Source organism: Mauremys reevesii, linkage group 2, assembly GCF_016161935.1.
Source record: "Mauremys reevesii isolate NIE-2019 linkage group 2, ASM1616193v1, whole genome shotgun sequence".
In the NCBI taxonomy this organism is placed as follows: domain Eukaryota; kingdom Metazoa; phylum Chordata; order Testudines; family Geoemydidae; genus Mauremys; species Mauremys reevesii.
In genome coordinates this window covers 269,715,201-269,728,972 of record NC_052624.1, presented here as the reverse complement: position 1 = coordinate 269,728,972, position 13,772 = coordinate 269,715,201, and the positions used below count along the sequence as shown (strand labels likewise).

The 13,772-nt window shown below is 41.9% G+C and overlaps 1 protein-coding gene across 4 annotated transcripts in view; it reads left to right on the top strand.

Annotated features, from left to right (window-relative positions):
• The window catches only part of ASAP1 (ArfGAP with SH3 domain, ankyrin repeat and PH domain 1), a 323,210-nt gene that overhangs the window by 230,682 nt on the left and 78,756 nt on the right, over positions 1–13,772 (top strand). For all 4 annotated transcript variants that reach the window (XM_039523658.1, XM_039523659.1, XM_039523657.1 and 1 more), the window contains 2 exons: positions 6,331–6,418; positions 7,957–8,005. In XM_039523658.1, coding sequence (XP_039379592.1) covers positions 6,331–6,418; positions 7,957–8,005 — 137 coding nt within the window. The remainder of the gene's footprint in view (positions 1–6,330; positions 6,419–7,956; positions 8,006–13,772) is intronic.

The window sequence follows — 13,772 nt, the reverse complement described above, 5'->3', positions numbered from 1 at the left end:
CACAAAAGAATGCCTGATTCATATTCAGGTAAGAATATCAGTCTGTTTATACCCTCGTATGTTTGCTTAGTTATGGGGTCTGTTTTATTTAGAAGTCCTTTCACAGGATGACAAATGATTTCTCAGAATTCCTCACAATGAATAATTACAATTATCTGTCATGAAGGTCGTTATTTGCAAGGAGTTTTTCCTCAGTGAACCAGTTCGCAAATCCGTCTAAAAATTGTTAGTTACTTTTGGTGAAATAGGTATAACGACCAAAAACCAATCACAATTATTTGGATTGCAGATTGGGTATGAATTAAACCTATTAAGTAAACTATTATTAACCTGTTTACTGCTTGGTATTTGATTTCAAACTGTCCCCCCATATCTGATCCAGAGTAGTTTTTTCAGGAGTTGTTTGACTTAAGGCTTACAGTTGAGCTAAGGACAAAGTTAGTTTCAGTACAGTGTTAACTCTGATGTCTGATCACAACTTGTATTGAGTAGTCCACAGCAAATTCCCTTATTGCTGTTCTAGAGAAATTTAAATTCTCTAACTTCCATATTTTCGAAGATTTCACTCTTACAAAATCTGTAAACTTTCTCTCAAGGTGTGTAAAAATGTTAGAACAAACTAATGCTGATTCATAAATGATAACTGTAATCCACGTAAAACATAAGTCTTCACAGACTAAGCATTAAGAAACTTTCTTCAGGTGTAGTTACTTTTATTGGTTAAGATTAGGCTGTTACTCACACTTTCTAACTAGCTAAATTACTAGGAGACTCTGCTTGCTAAAGTGACAAGTGCCTGTCATGCTGAACTTCAATTGTAATACATATAGAGATCAAGAACTGATTGACTTGTCCTTCTTAATCTTTATATTTTTAAAACTGTATTCCTAGTGGTCCTAGTATTCCTAGTGGTCATCACCTCCTTTATTTGAAATAGTAAGTTGCAAAATTTGACGGCTGACATCTTTCCCTTCAAAGACATGAAGACAAGATAGTTAATGTTCTTTCCCTGAGATCTTCCCCAAAATACTATATGCTACAGATTTCTTATAAACCAAGAGAGTTCTGTGCCTGTGTTTGTCCCCCCCTCCTCAACTCAGTAAACCTAAGATGACTCTTCCCCTGCAAACACTAAAATATAGATCTCTCAGACTTGAAATTGTAGACAACTAAAATTTCAATAAGGCCAAAATGCTATGAGATTTACTTTACATACAGTTTTTTTTGTATAACTTGTTTTCATGAGATAATGGCTGCAATCAACTATAAAAGTTAGATCACTATTATTACAGCATCCAAAAACATGCTAGGTGCTTTATAGTACAATAAAGTTAGGATATGATGAGATATGGAAGGAAACAAAGTGAGGAAGACAGATATTTCAGCATTAAGAAAACTTCAGGCCTGTGCATATACATGACTTGGTGATTCAGTTAAGTTTTGCTAAACTAGGATTTCTTCCTTTATAAGGGATGGTACAGAGGCTGTCTTACTTCAGCGGGGTCTCCAGTTCCACCTGGAATGTAGACCACTCCTTGTAACAGCAAGGTGTGTCTGTAATTGACAGCACTGGAGACTGAAGCCCTGTACTCTACAGAGTGGAAGCATCATGGTAGAAAAGCAGCATAAGCTTCCCCTGCTGATTACTGCATCAGTCCTGACCTAAAAGGATTATCTCTAGGGATAAGAAGATAGGCTTGGAGACTGAGCTATCTTAAGCTTGGTCTCTCTGCTGTGTCTGGCAACAAAGGTGCCATTTATAGTGCTGGCTTTTGTGATCTAGACACCTATGCATTTTGGTGGCATCATAAACATCCTCTACATTAGGAGGATAGACTCATAGACTTTAAGATCAGAAGGGACCATTATGATCATCTAGTCTGACCTCCTGCACAATGCAAGCCACAGAATCTCACACATCCACTTCTATAACAAACCCCTAACCTATGTCTGAGTTACTGAAGTCCTCAAATTGTGGTTTGAAGACCTCAAGCTGCAGAGAATCCTCCAGCAAGTGACCTGTGCCCCATGCTGCAGAGGAAGGCGAAAAACTTAGTCATCACAGAATATTCATGGCTTTTGTTTTGCCATTTAGCATGTGCTTAGCATGCCATTTAGCATGTGTTTTGCCAAAGGGAGATAATTTAAAATTGTGATATTGCAGGTCCAGACTGAGAGGCATTGCCAGAGCTTTGAGAGACAGTTGCACAGTGTTTGCATCTAAGTCTGGATCTAGTGATGATATTAATTAGATTGCAAGTTCTCAGTGAGACTGCAAGTTCTTTGTGGCAGGAATAGTCTTCTCAGTGTATAACCACACATCACCTAGTACACCGAGGCCCTGATCTGATTGAAGAGTTTTTTCATCTACTGTAAATTTCCAGCCCTATCCCTAAAAATGTAAATAAGCCAGTTTGTTAGCACAGAGCATGGAGCTACCATTCAAGACATCTGTGTTCAGTGAGACACTTGGGAATTCAGACTCTGTACCCCCATCAAGACCAGATACTTTTTCATCAATGTCCAGGGTAAGATGTCATCTCTCTTATTACAAGTTTTTTCCTGCTGCCTATTACATAGAGCAAAATTCTTATTATGCTGGTCACTTCCTATGTAAGGTGAGTTAGCTGGACAGGGATAGATGAGCTGTCAAATAAATCTTAAAATGAAGGCTTTTAGAGTAGCTGCAGGGAAGCAAAGTTTGGGACATTGCCAGGAAATAGCTTGTTTGTTCTTTGAGTGCTTGCTCATGTCAATTAAATTCTATCTGTAGGGTCAGCAGTGGCTCTCCCTTGAGTGTCGCACTCGTGTATCGGTATATCAGGCACCGCTGGCCCTATGCCCTCTCAGTTCCTTCTGCCCATCTGGGGTGGTTATGTGGAGAGCCTTTCCTTGCATAGCAAGAGCTAGCAGTTTCGTCTCTTCTAACTTTGAGCCTTAGGGCTTTGTAAATAGTAGTTTATAGTAGTTAGTGTTAAGTAGTTGGTCAGTATAGTTGGGAGTTAGAATCCCAGCGGGGACTTTGCCCAAGGCAGGGCATGCCCCAGTCTCCGGGGTTTAAGCCCTGCGCAGACTGTAACAGGCCTGTGCCTGTAAGTGACACCAATCAGCTGCTGCAAGTGCTCGGGGAATCCCGTGGAAGGACAAGCATCATATTTGTAAAAATTTTCGACCCAGCCCTCAGAAAGAGCGGGATATTCGTTTGTAGGCTCTCCTCATTGGACGCTGCCCTTTGTCCAGCTTCTGAGCTGTCCTGCCAAGACTCGGCTGGGCCTCAGCCTTGGTGTGCAGGGCACCCCCGGCACCGCTTGCCGTTGCTGGTGCCTGGAAAGAAAACGAAGAAGCACGGCTCCTGGCACTGGGCAAGAAAGGCCATTGGGCATCAGGCAAAGGACACAGTTCAGGCCACCCTGCCACTCTGGAGCCACTTGGATGTGCCTCCCTGGTTGGGGCCCTTAGCACCTTAAAGGATCCACCACTGACTCTCGGGAGCGGTAGGGGACCCAAACTTCTGGCAGCATCAGCACCTTCCCAAGCTCCCCACAGCACTGAAAGAACAGAGGCCTGTGTGCCACAGGAAGTGTCAAAGGCTCCCTATGAGAGCAAGCCAGCCGCTTAGACCACTCAGAGGGCAGTGGAACGCTGCTGATCCCCCAAGACAAGGCAGCGCTCTCCATCTCCGTGCCGCAGATCTCTGGTGTTGCAGCTAAGATACTCTGGGGCTCTCCCATGGTTTCGACATGGATTGCATAGGGAGAGGCACCGGTCTCCATACTACCAGCACTGTTTGCCCTCCCACTGGTCATCCTCTCGGTTCAGATCTCTGTCGCCTGCCCTATGGGAGCGCTACCTGTCGCTATTCTGGTTCCCCCAGCACCAGTCCTCTAAATACCAGCACTGATCTTCCCACTCCAAACACTGGTCTCCAATGTTGACGGTCAGCAGGCAGACACAGGCAGCAATGGCCCCACCTTGGTCACCGGAAGACTATTTCTTTGGAACGGAAGGGCAGTTCAGCCCCTCGCCAAGGCCCCACCAGCATGATTGGCCACCTGAGGCCATGCCAACGTCTACGGTGCCGCCTTGGCAGCACGGCCAGTGGCATTATTGGAGTGCATGGGGCATGCCGGTGATGACGATGCCCCCTTCTCACCACTCATCTGCCACCACTTCACAGCAACATGTGGCAGCACCGGGCTCAGTGCATGAGACCTGCTCAGAGGTCGGGGTAGAAGAGAGAGTGCTCACCCCCAAAAAACCTATCCCACAGCGGATGTGCTGGTCTGTTCAGGCCTCTTAAGTGTCATATTGATGGATTTGGCTTCTTTTTCTGTTGTTCCGTGTAACGTTTCTCTAGGTTGCTCTCTTTTTCTCTTCCCAGGTGGTGTCCATAATATCATTTGATGTGGAAGTTGTGTTGGTGGCATCCTTAAAGTGTGTCCTAAATATGTTCATTGTCATTTTCTTACCATCTTCGGTGCTTTAGATTTATTTACTCTACTTGGTTTCTGATGTTGCAAGAAACTCTTTCCAATGGACTCTGAACTTCCGCATGCATTCACTTTTTAATGAGTTGATCTTCTTATCGATTTCTGCTGCAGATTTCTACAACTCTGCTCTGTAAAGGAGGACAGACTGGGTGGTGTTAAAAAATTTGTATTTTTGTATCAATGCCAATTGTGCTACTTTTTCTAAATCTTTTCGAGTTTGTGAAAGTCGTTTGCTGCTTTTGATATTCATTGCTTTATATCTAGCATGGTGTCGCCATCATTGCACATCTCACTCACTAGATATGTAAAATGACTGACTTCTTCGAGTGTCACATTTTGCTCTGATGGTTGCTCTCAGGATGTTGATGGCCAAATATTTTGTCTTCCTCTTGTTGATAAACTTGTTTTGCAGTGTCTGCCAAAATCTGCGTCTCTTCTTCCATTAAGCAATATATTGAACGCAGGAGGATGTCATCAGCAAAACCAAGATTGCCCAGTTATACAAGTATAATGTGGTATATTTTATAAAATAGCAAAATCTAAATAAACTTCACTAAGCATCTGCTACATTTTTCTGAGAAATGGTTATTATACAATGTGTGGATTAGCAAAATTATATTATAGTTTGGGGAGTGGGAAATGGAGAAATCATCCTTCCTAAATCTAATCCATCTTTTTGGTTTAGTTTTGCTTTCATGCTCTGTGGGGGATGAAAGGGATGTTAACTGTGGATATTTTGAGACCCATGTAATATGCTTCTTGAAGGTCCCCTAACTTGTTCTTGCATTTGATTTGAAGCCTTATTCTCTACATGTGACTTGAGCATTCACATTTAATACCACTTTTTAATGACCATAAGCCTGGTGGCAGCTCTTCTGGTCATTATTTTATTTACAATATTTAGGACTACAGGGGACAACCAAAACCTTTTGGGTGGTAGTTCACTCAAACAAGGTTTGTTTAAACTTACTGCACTTACCCTGAGAAGTATTTTGAAAGCTGACAGAGATGCTAGATCTTGAGGATTTGGGTACAGAAGAGTTTCAATATAGATCAATGAAAAGATGTATTGTGCTTCCTGTGTGCTCATATTAGCCCGTTCAGGAAGGTACTTAAACATACTTCGATCATGTGAGTAGTCAGTTGAGGGCAATGGATACATTAAAGCTAGGCAAATGCTTAAGTACCTGACTGTGTCTCTGGTTCAGGAAGGTAAGTGAAAGTATAGAAAAAATATTTAACAAAGCACATTATGAATCCATGTTTACTAAAACAGTGGTCAGCAATAATCCCTTCTGGATTTACACAGGATCTACATTCAGCTCAACCACCAAAACTAGTTGGAAAAACAGAGCCAGCCTGTATAGTTAATTTGGTTTCACCTCCTCTTTACCAGTTAGTTGAAGAAATGACACCAGAAAAGGAAATGTGTGTATTTATGTACTGTGTGTATATATTTATCAAGATAGTTTTGTTACTTTTTAGCTATTTTCAATTACTTGTATGAAATAAAATGCAAGGAAAATGTAAGCATTCATATATATATATTCATTATGTAACACAAAAATGATTAGTTATAACAATTGGATCTTTGTGTTATTAAACACAACAGGAAAATTAAATATTGGGACTTTTTAAAAAAAATCTTTATTTCTTCAGACACTTATGAAATTACCAAAAAAAATGAATTGCCAAAAAGGGGCTTATGTTATTCTTGTACTACTCCATCCATACTGATAAAAATGTGATTATAGCCATACATAAAAGGAATGGAAAAAATACCTTTCAGTGGGAAAAGGGCCCTAAATCAAGACTGCTATAGGTAATTTTTTTTCTTTAGTCCAACAGGCAACCTGCCAAACTGAATTTACTAACCTGCCAGGTGAAGCCAAATGCAGAAGATAAGAAGTCTTTTGATCTGATATCACGTATGTGACATTTTAAGTGAATAAATATTTATACCATTCATTATCAACTAGTCCATTGGCTGGGATTTTACAGAATGTTATTATATAGCAAAATAATTACAATGTTCTGTTTTAACTAGAAATGAGTCTAAAGTGCAAAATTAAGCTCCTAATCCAAACTTCTACAAAATTTTGTGGATATTTGGATTCAACTCTGATTTTGACTCAAGGACCATGACTATATACATCTTCCTATGGAAAGTTTTCTAATATCTATACTGTGTATCCGTTGCAAACCATAAGATGCACTGTGCACAAAATTAACTGTTATGAAGAGCAGCAACTATGCGTGAACGTGCTTGCTTAGATTCAGTGAGGTAATTATTCTGCATTTTTAACAGTCTATCAGTCCTTGTTCAAAATACCTCCTATACTGTGTGTGGAACTTCACTTTCATCTCCTTCATAAAAGATAGTCTTTAACCATTCAGTAATACCTGTGCCTGTCTATCTTGCATTGTGTCATAGATAGGGATCGGTGTTTGTCATGGAAGTCACAGATTCCCTGATTCTCTACGACCTCCTTGACTTCTACAGCGGCCAGTGTGGCTGACCCTAGGGCTGCCAAAGCAGCTGGCTTTGGGGCCAGCTGCTCAGGTGGCCCTGGGGACAGCCACACCAGACGCTGCTGGAGTGGCTCAGCAGCCAGCCACAACGGCCTGCGTAGTGGTCCCTGGGGCGGCTGGAGCAGCTGTGCCCCTGCCCCCCACAAAGCAGCAGCTCCCTTGGGCATGCTCCACACAGCAGCAGTCCCCTGGGGTGTGCCCCCCGTAGCAGCAGCTGCCCCAAGATTTAGTCGGGGTATTTATAGTATAAATCATGGACAGATCCGGGGCCTGAATTTTTGCTTTTTGCCCATGACCTGTCTGTGACTTTTACTAAAAATACCCATGACTAAATCCTAGCCTTAGTCATAGAAATTAATTTTGATTCTGATAAAAACAATAACATTTTCTTTGTATTGATTTTATTTTTTCCAAACAAAATGTATCTATTTGGGGCTAATTTTGCCCTAATTTTGTCTTGTGCAACTCCTTTTACTTCAAAGGGGATTTTACAAGGCAGAATATGCCCCATATCGTGTTTTTCTATGGATTCTATAAAAACAGGGGGTCTGTTTTCAACAAATTGACTAAGATGTGGCATAAAATTGAATAAAATATGCTGGCTGTACAAAAAAAAAGTAAGTGAATTTAATGTAACTCAAAAACTGTACTGCCTCAACTCTTCTGTATTCCATTAACTATCAGTCACCAGATCCTCATTTGATACAAATGACTTATACTGTCAACAATTCTGTTCCTTTATTTTAAAAGTTCCGTTGCTTTATTAAAAAGTTAGTAACTGAAAATAGAGATGTCATAGGTTTACTGACATGTTAGCACATGTCCTTACTTGCTGAATATATTTTGGTAACAGATGCTGTTTTGGCATCTTAAAATTAATTTAAAATCTGTCAGATGTGTTCAACATTAGAAAGATTTTTTGTTTGTATTTCAGATAACAGAACATACCACTTTCAGGCGGAGGATGAGCAAGAGTATATAGCGTAAGAATCTTTACACTGTCATCAAGATATTTTTAAATTTGTATCAAGAAATATGCAAAACGTATCACTGGCAAAACTACTTTTGTTCAATTAGTGGAAAAACACTTTATGCCTTTGTTCCTTGGATTTTTTGCTACACTGAAAGTCATACGTGAAAACTGCCATTCATCAGAGTGAAGAGTGGTAAGGGTTACAAAAGGTTTGAAGCCTACAAACTCCATGGCTGGGAAGGGGGGGCGGAAGGAGACAGTAGAATAATTATCTGTACCCTATCTCACCATTTTCACTGCAGAAAAAAAACTATATCTGCCACTTTAGATGTAGAGTATGGTACTGGAAATGGGAGACAGAAAATACCTTCTCTTTGAGTCTTAATATACTTTGGAATCTAGTAATTTACATTAGTTACTTTATTAATGCAATTACTTGCCCCCATATATTATTTCAATACATTTACTCATCTACTTGCCAATGCAGAACTCTCCCTTACTTTCTAGTGTTCTCTTATTCACATTCCTGTTTGTCTTTTGCATATTGCTTTTGATAGCCATAGGGCTTTGATAGCAGTGTGGTTGTGTAGAACAGTGGCTCTCAAACCTTTCTAGATTACTGTACCCATTTCAGGAGTCTGATTTGTCTTGCATACCCCAAGTTTCACCTCACTTAAAAACTACTTGATTACAAAGTCAGACATAAAAATACAAAAGTGTCACAGCACACTGTTACTGAAAAATGTCTTAGTTTCTCATTTTTACTATATAATTATAAAATAAATTAATTGGAATATAAATATTGAACTTACATTTCAGTGTATAGAATATAGAGAAATATAAACAGGTCACTGTCTGTATGATATGTAGTTTGTACTGACTTTGCTAGTGCTTTTTATGTCACATGTTATAAAACTAGGCAAATATCTAGATGAGTTGATGAACCCCCTGGAAGATCTCTGTGTACCCCCAGGGGTATGCATACTCCTGCACTGCTGTAGAACATTGCACTCCACTGCCTCCTGACAATTCCAGTAAGAAAGCTGGTGGTGGAATGCCCAGACTGAGGTCTGGTGCCCGCCTGCCTCCTGCTTCACTGTTCCTTACCTGCTCATCTGTATTCTAGTTTAACACCAGATTGCTTCTTGTATGTTTGCTGTCTTGTATTTGAGAAGCCTTTACAGCTAATTGGCAGGTGGAGAAGTAGGTGACATAGGGAAACAGTGGTTTAGAGGCCCATTCACAGACAGGGAGTGAGCAGGGAAGGAGCTGCACGTTGCACAGTCCTACAGATTGTGAAAGATGACTGTTCTGTTATGTTTACAGCTGACTTTGCACATTGTCTGTTTTCTCTTGATTTGTTGGGTGAGAAGAAAATAATGCCATTTAAAATATTTAGTCATCAATGTCCTTGATGCACAATTGATCTTGAAATATTTGCCATAAATTTGCTTTTACTATATTTGTTTATTTGAAAGATAAAGCTATATTTAATTCTTTATTAGTCTTTGCATTTTGAGACCCAGTCATTTAAAGTAGTTATTTTATTACTGCAGATATTTTCTCCTCTGATGATTTTGTCAGACTAGTTTGAGATCCCACAATGATTTTATTTCCTGTAAGCTTCAGTACGTTTTATCAGAATAAAAGAATACGGTTCAACTTCAGTAGCTGAGAGAATGAATTTGTTCTGGAGTATTTTTTTAATATTGTTGTTGATAAATGGAACTTATTAGACCTACAAATAGACTTGAGAAGTTTACTGGATTTAGAGGTAGTAAGTTGATGAAAACTAATGACACATTGCTTGTTTTGGAAATAAAACCCACTCTAAACTACAACAAATTCCTATAGTTCTGCTTATTCAAGTGCTGTGTGTTTCTAATAGAGATAAGGAGGTGCTAGTCCCGTTATATAAGGCGTTGGTGAGACCTCATTTGGAGTATTGTGTGCAGTTTTGGTCTCCCATGTTTAAGAAGGATGAATTCAAACTGGAACGGGTACAAAGAAGGGCCACTAGAATGATCCGAGGAATGGAAAGCCTGTCGTATGAAAGGAGACTTGAGGAGCTCGGTTTGTTTTCCTTAACCAAAAGAAGGATAAGAGGAGATATGATTGCACTCTTTAAATATATCAGAGGGATAAATACCAGGGAAGGAGAGGAATTATTTCAGCTCAGTGCTAATGTGGACACGAGGACAAACGGATATAAATTTTTAAAGGTTGCCTTTTTGCCTCTGTTTCTTTTAATCTGGTGTTTAGTCATGGTGGCATTTTTATTTTTTTTTGGTCCTCTTGCCATTTTGCAGGGGGTGGGGTGAGAATGCTGGGGGAATAACATTAGTTTGAGCCTCTACTATGGTGTTTTTAATTAGTCTCCCTGCAGTTTACAGGCATTTCACTCTTGTTACTCTTCCTTTTTAATTGCCATTTAACTAGCTTCCTCATTTTTGTGTGGTTCCCCTTTTTGAAGTTAAATGTTACTGTGGTGGGTTCCTTTGGTATTCCCCTCCTCCCAAGGATGTTATATTTAATTACGTTACGGTTGCTATTGGCAAGTGGTTCTTCTTCAGGTAGTGTCCCTGTGGGTGCTCCACTGTATGAGAGCTCTATTGTAGGTGTACTTGCATTCTTGCACAGCTGATCAGAGAAATTCATGCCCTGCCACGAGGCTAGTCAATGCACGCAGGCTAACCCCGTCAGTTCCTTCTCTACCGCACCTGGCTAGAGACGGAGCAATTAACAGTCTGTTAGTGACTATTACCTCATGCTTTCTTTGTAGCCTAGAGCCTATTTTTAGTAGTAATCTAGTGTTTTATTTTTTTCCTTATATTCTAAAGTATATCTATACTTATATGTAGATAGATATAGGTGTGTGTGTATAGATAGAATTTACTTTCTTTCTTCCCATCCTTCTTGTTGGGGACCCTTCCCCCCCAAATGGGTCATGCCCGGTTCTCCAGGCTTCAAGGAGTGCCTCTCCTGTAGTGAGGCTATCTTCATCGCAGACACACTCACGGTACATTCATTGCCTCTTGAAAGGACATGTTCAAAAGTGGACTTTTTGCCAGTAGCTTAAATCTCGCACTCACAAGGACAGCGCTAAGGCAAAAGATTATATTCGTGGAGGTGGCTTTGAGACCTTCTCTGGACCCACGCCAAGACATAAATCTTCTCTACAGCCCTCAACATTAAAGTGCCATGGGGTGAAGAAATCAGCCACCAACCCCTCTTATAAGTTGAAAAAAAGAGTGGGAAGTCCCCACAGTGATCCATGAGTTAGCTGCAAACGATCGCTGACATGCTCAGTATCCTCAGTACCATCGGCACTGAGACAGGCCAAACCTGGTACCAACAGCTCAAGGAAGACTATGGCAGCAGGTACCATTGATGTGCCCACAGACCCAATGGGTGTGGGCACCAAGTCAACAGCACCTCAGGAGGAGGACAGGAATAAACACTCCAAGGCACCACTGGTGTGCCATGTCCCATCTATACCAATGCCTCTTTCTGTACCTGAACAACCAGTCCAGATAATATCTTTCCCCCCTCACCGTTAGTAGCACTGAGCCAGTTGGCACCACTGGAATTCCAGCACTCGAGGGACCTCCATTTAGCTGATGTACCAGAGTCTCTCCTTGGCACTGGACCTCTGCACCGAGTGTTCGCTTGACATGGGAGTCTTTCCTGCTGCCTTGCCATGCTCTCCCGCTCTCCAGTGTGGACTTGGATAGTGGACCGGAGAAGGGGATATCTCAGTACTCATCTCAAGCCCCCTACAGTGCCTGATACCAGCAGGTCCTCCAGGCATATCCTTACATGTCCCCACTGTCACCGTCCTGGTATGGCCATCCCATGGGCACCACCACCAGGCTCCATGCCACTGCCAGCCCAGTGGCCATATGGGGTTTCCTGGGCTGCATACTGCCCCATCCCTCTCAGGCTTCTAGTCCCACACAGAAGCCCCTGAGGCACATTTCCTCTGCTGAAATTTCCAGAGCTTCAGAGCCCCCAGAAGGAATCTTGGAGGAGTGTGAGGGTGATGTCAAGGGGAAGGTCACCCCAAAAACTATATTATTCTCCTCCCCAGATGAGGCTGTCATGCCTCCCCCACCATCCCTGGCAGATGATTTTGCCTCTTCCAGGACCTCTCAAAGAGAGTGGCTGACTCTCTCCAGATAACTCTGGAAGAAGTCAAGGACAGACACCACAAGGTCCTGGACATCCTCCACTTCATCCTCAATAATAGCCCTCCCTATCAATGAGGCCTTTCTTGACCCACAAGAACCATATGGCAGACCTCAGCATCAGTTGCACCAACTTGCAAGCAACCAGACAAAAAGTAGTACATCCTGGCCTACAGAAATAGAGTTCCTTTTCTCCCACTCTCCAACCAACTCCATCAATTCTCATGGCCGTCAACACCATATGAGGTCCACTACTTACAGTAGGGACTGGAAGCAGGAGGGCGTACTCCTTGGCCATGCTTCAGTTTTGAATTGCCATCTACCAAGCGCTTACAGTGAAATATGATTGCATGAATTACTCAAAATTGAACAATTTTTTTGAGTAGCTGCCCGAGTCACATCACAAACAATTTAAGGCCATCATCCAAGAAGGGCAGCTAGTAGCAAAGACAATGTTACAGTCTACCCTAAACATGGCTGATACTGCAGCCAGATCCATCTCCATGGTGGTGGTGATGCAATGTGACTCTTGGCTCCACCTGTCGGATTTCTCAAAGGAAGTGCAGGCAACCATTGAAGATCTTCACTTTGAGGACACTAAGCTCTTCGTGGAGAAAACCAATGCCACCCTTCACACACTGAAGGATTCTCTGGCCACTGTCCGTATGCTGGGCATTTACACACCTGGACAAAAGAGAAAATTTAGTCCACAGCTCCGGCATAAGCCATAAACTTCCCAGTGCCCGGCTCAACGATACTACGAGCCACAGAGAAAGAAAAGTAAATTATCCAGATGTAAACTGTCAGGTCAACAATGTTCCTCAGCCCAGCCTTTCACGTCTAAACACCAATTTTGACATGTTGATTGAGGTGTCGATAGTCCATTCTCCACAACTGCTACAGCCTACCATGACTACCCACCTTTTTGGCCACCATCTGGCAGTGTTCTGCAGCACCTGTGAGCATATGACATCGGACTTACGGGTCCTAGAGATTGTTTACCATGGGTACTCTGTCGATTTTGTCTCCCTGCCCCCTCCAAAACAGCCTTCCCTGTCCCTCTTCAGGGACCCTTCTCACAAAAGTTTATTACGACAAGAGGTAGACAGTCTCCTCCAGTTAGGAGCCATAGAACCAGTACCTCAACATCTACAAGGCAAAGGTTCTACTCTTGGTATTTTCTAATACCCAAGAGAAAGGGGGCTGGAAACCCATATTAGACCTCAGTGCTCTCAACAAGTTTGTCAAAGCTCCGAAATTCAAGATGGTCGCTAGCAATAATCATTCCAGCATTGGAACAGGGAGACTGATTTTCAGCCCTCGACCTCCAGGATGCATATTTTCACATCTCAATGTTACCGACTCACAGGCAATTTCTCAGATTCACCCTGAGACGAGATCACTACCATCACAGGGTACTCCCGGGTTATCTTTGTCCCCAAGAGTATTTTCCAAGATTCTGTCAGTAGTGGCCACCCACTTATGTTGCCAAGGGATCATGATTTACTCTTACCTGGATGATTGCCTCCTCAGAGCCTGGTCTCTCCAAGAGACTCACTGAGTCATCAAATCCACAATGTACTTGTTTAC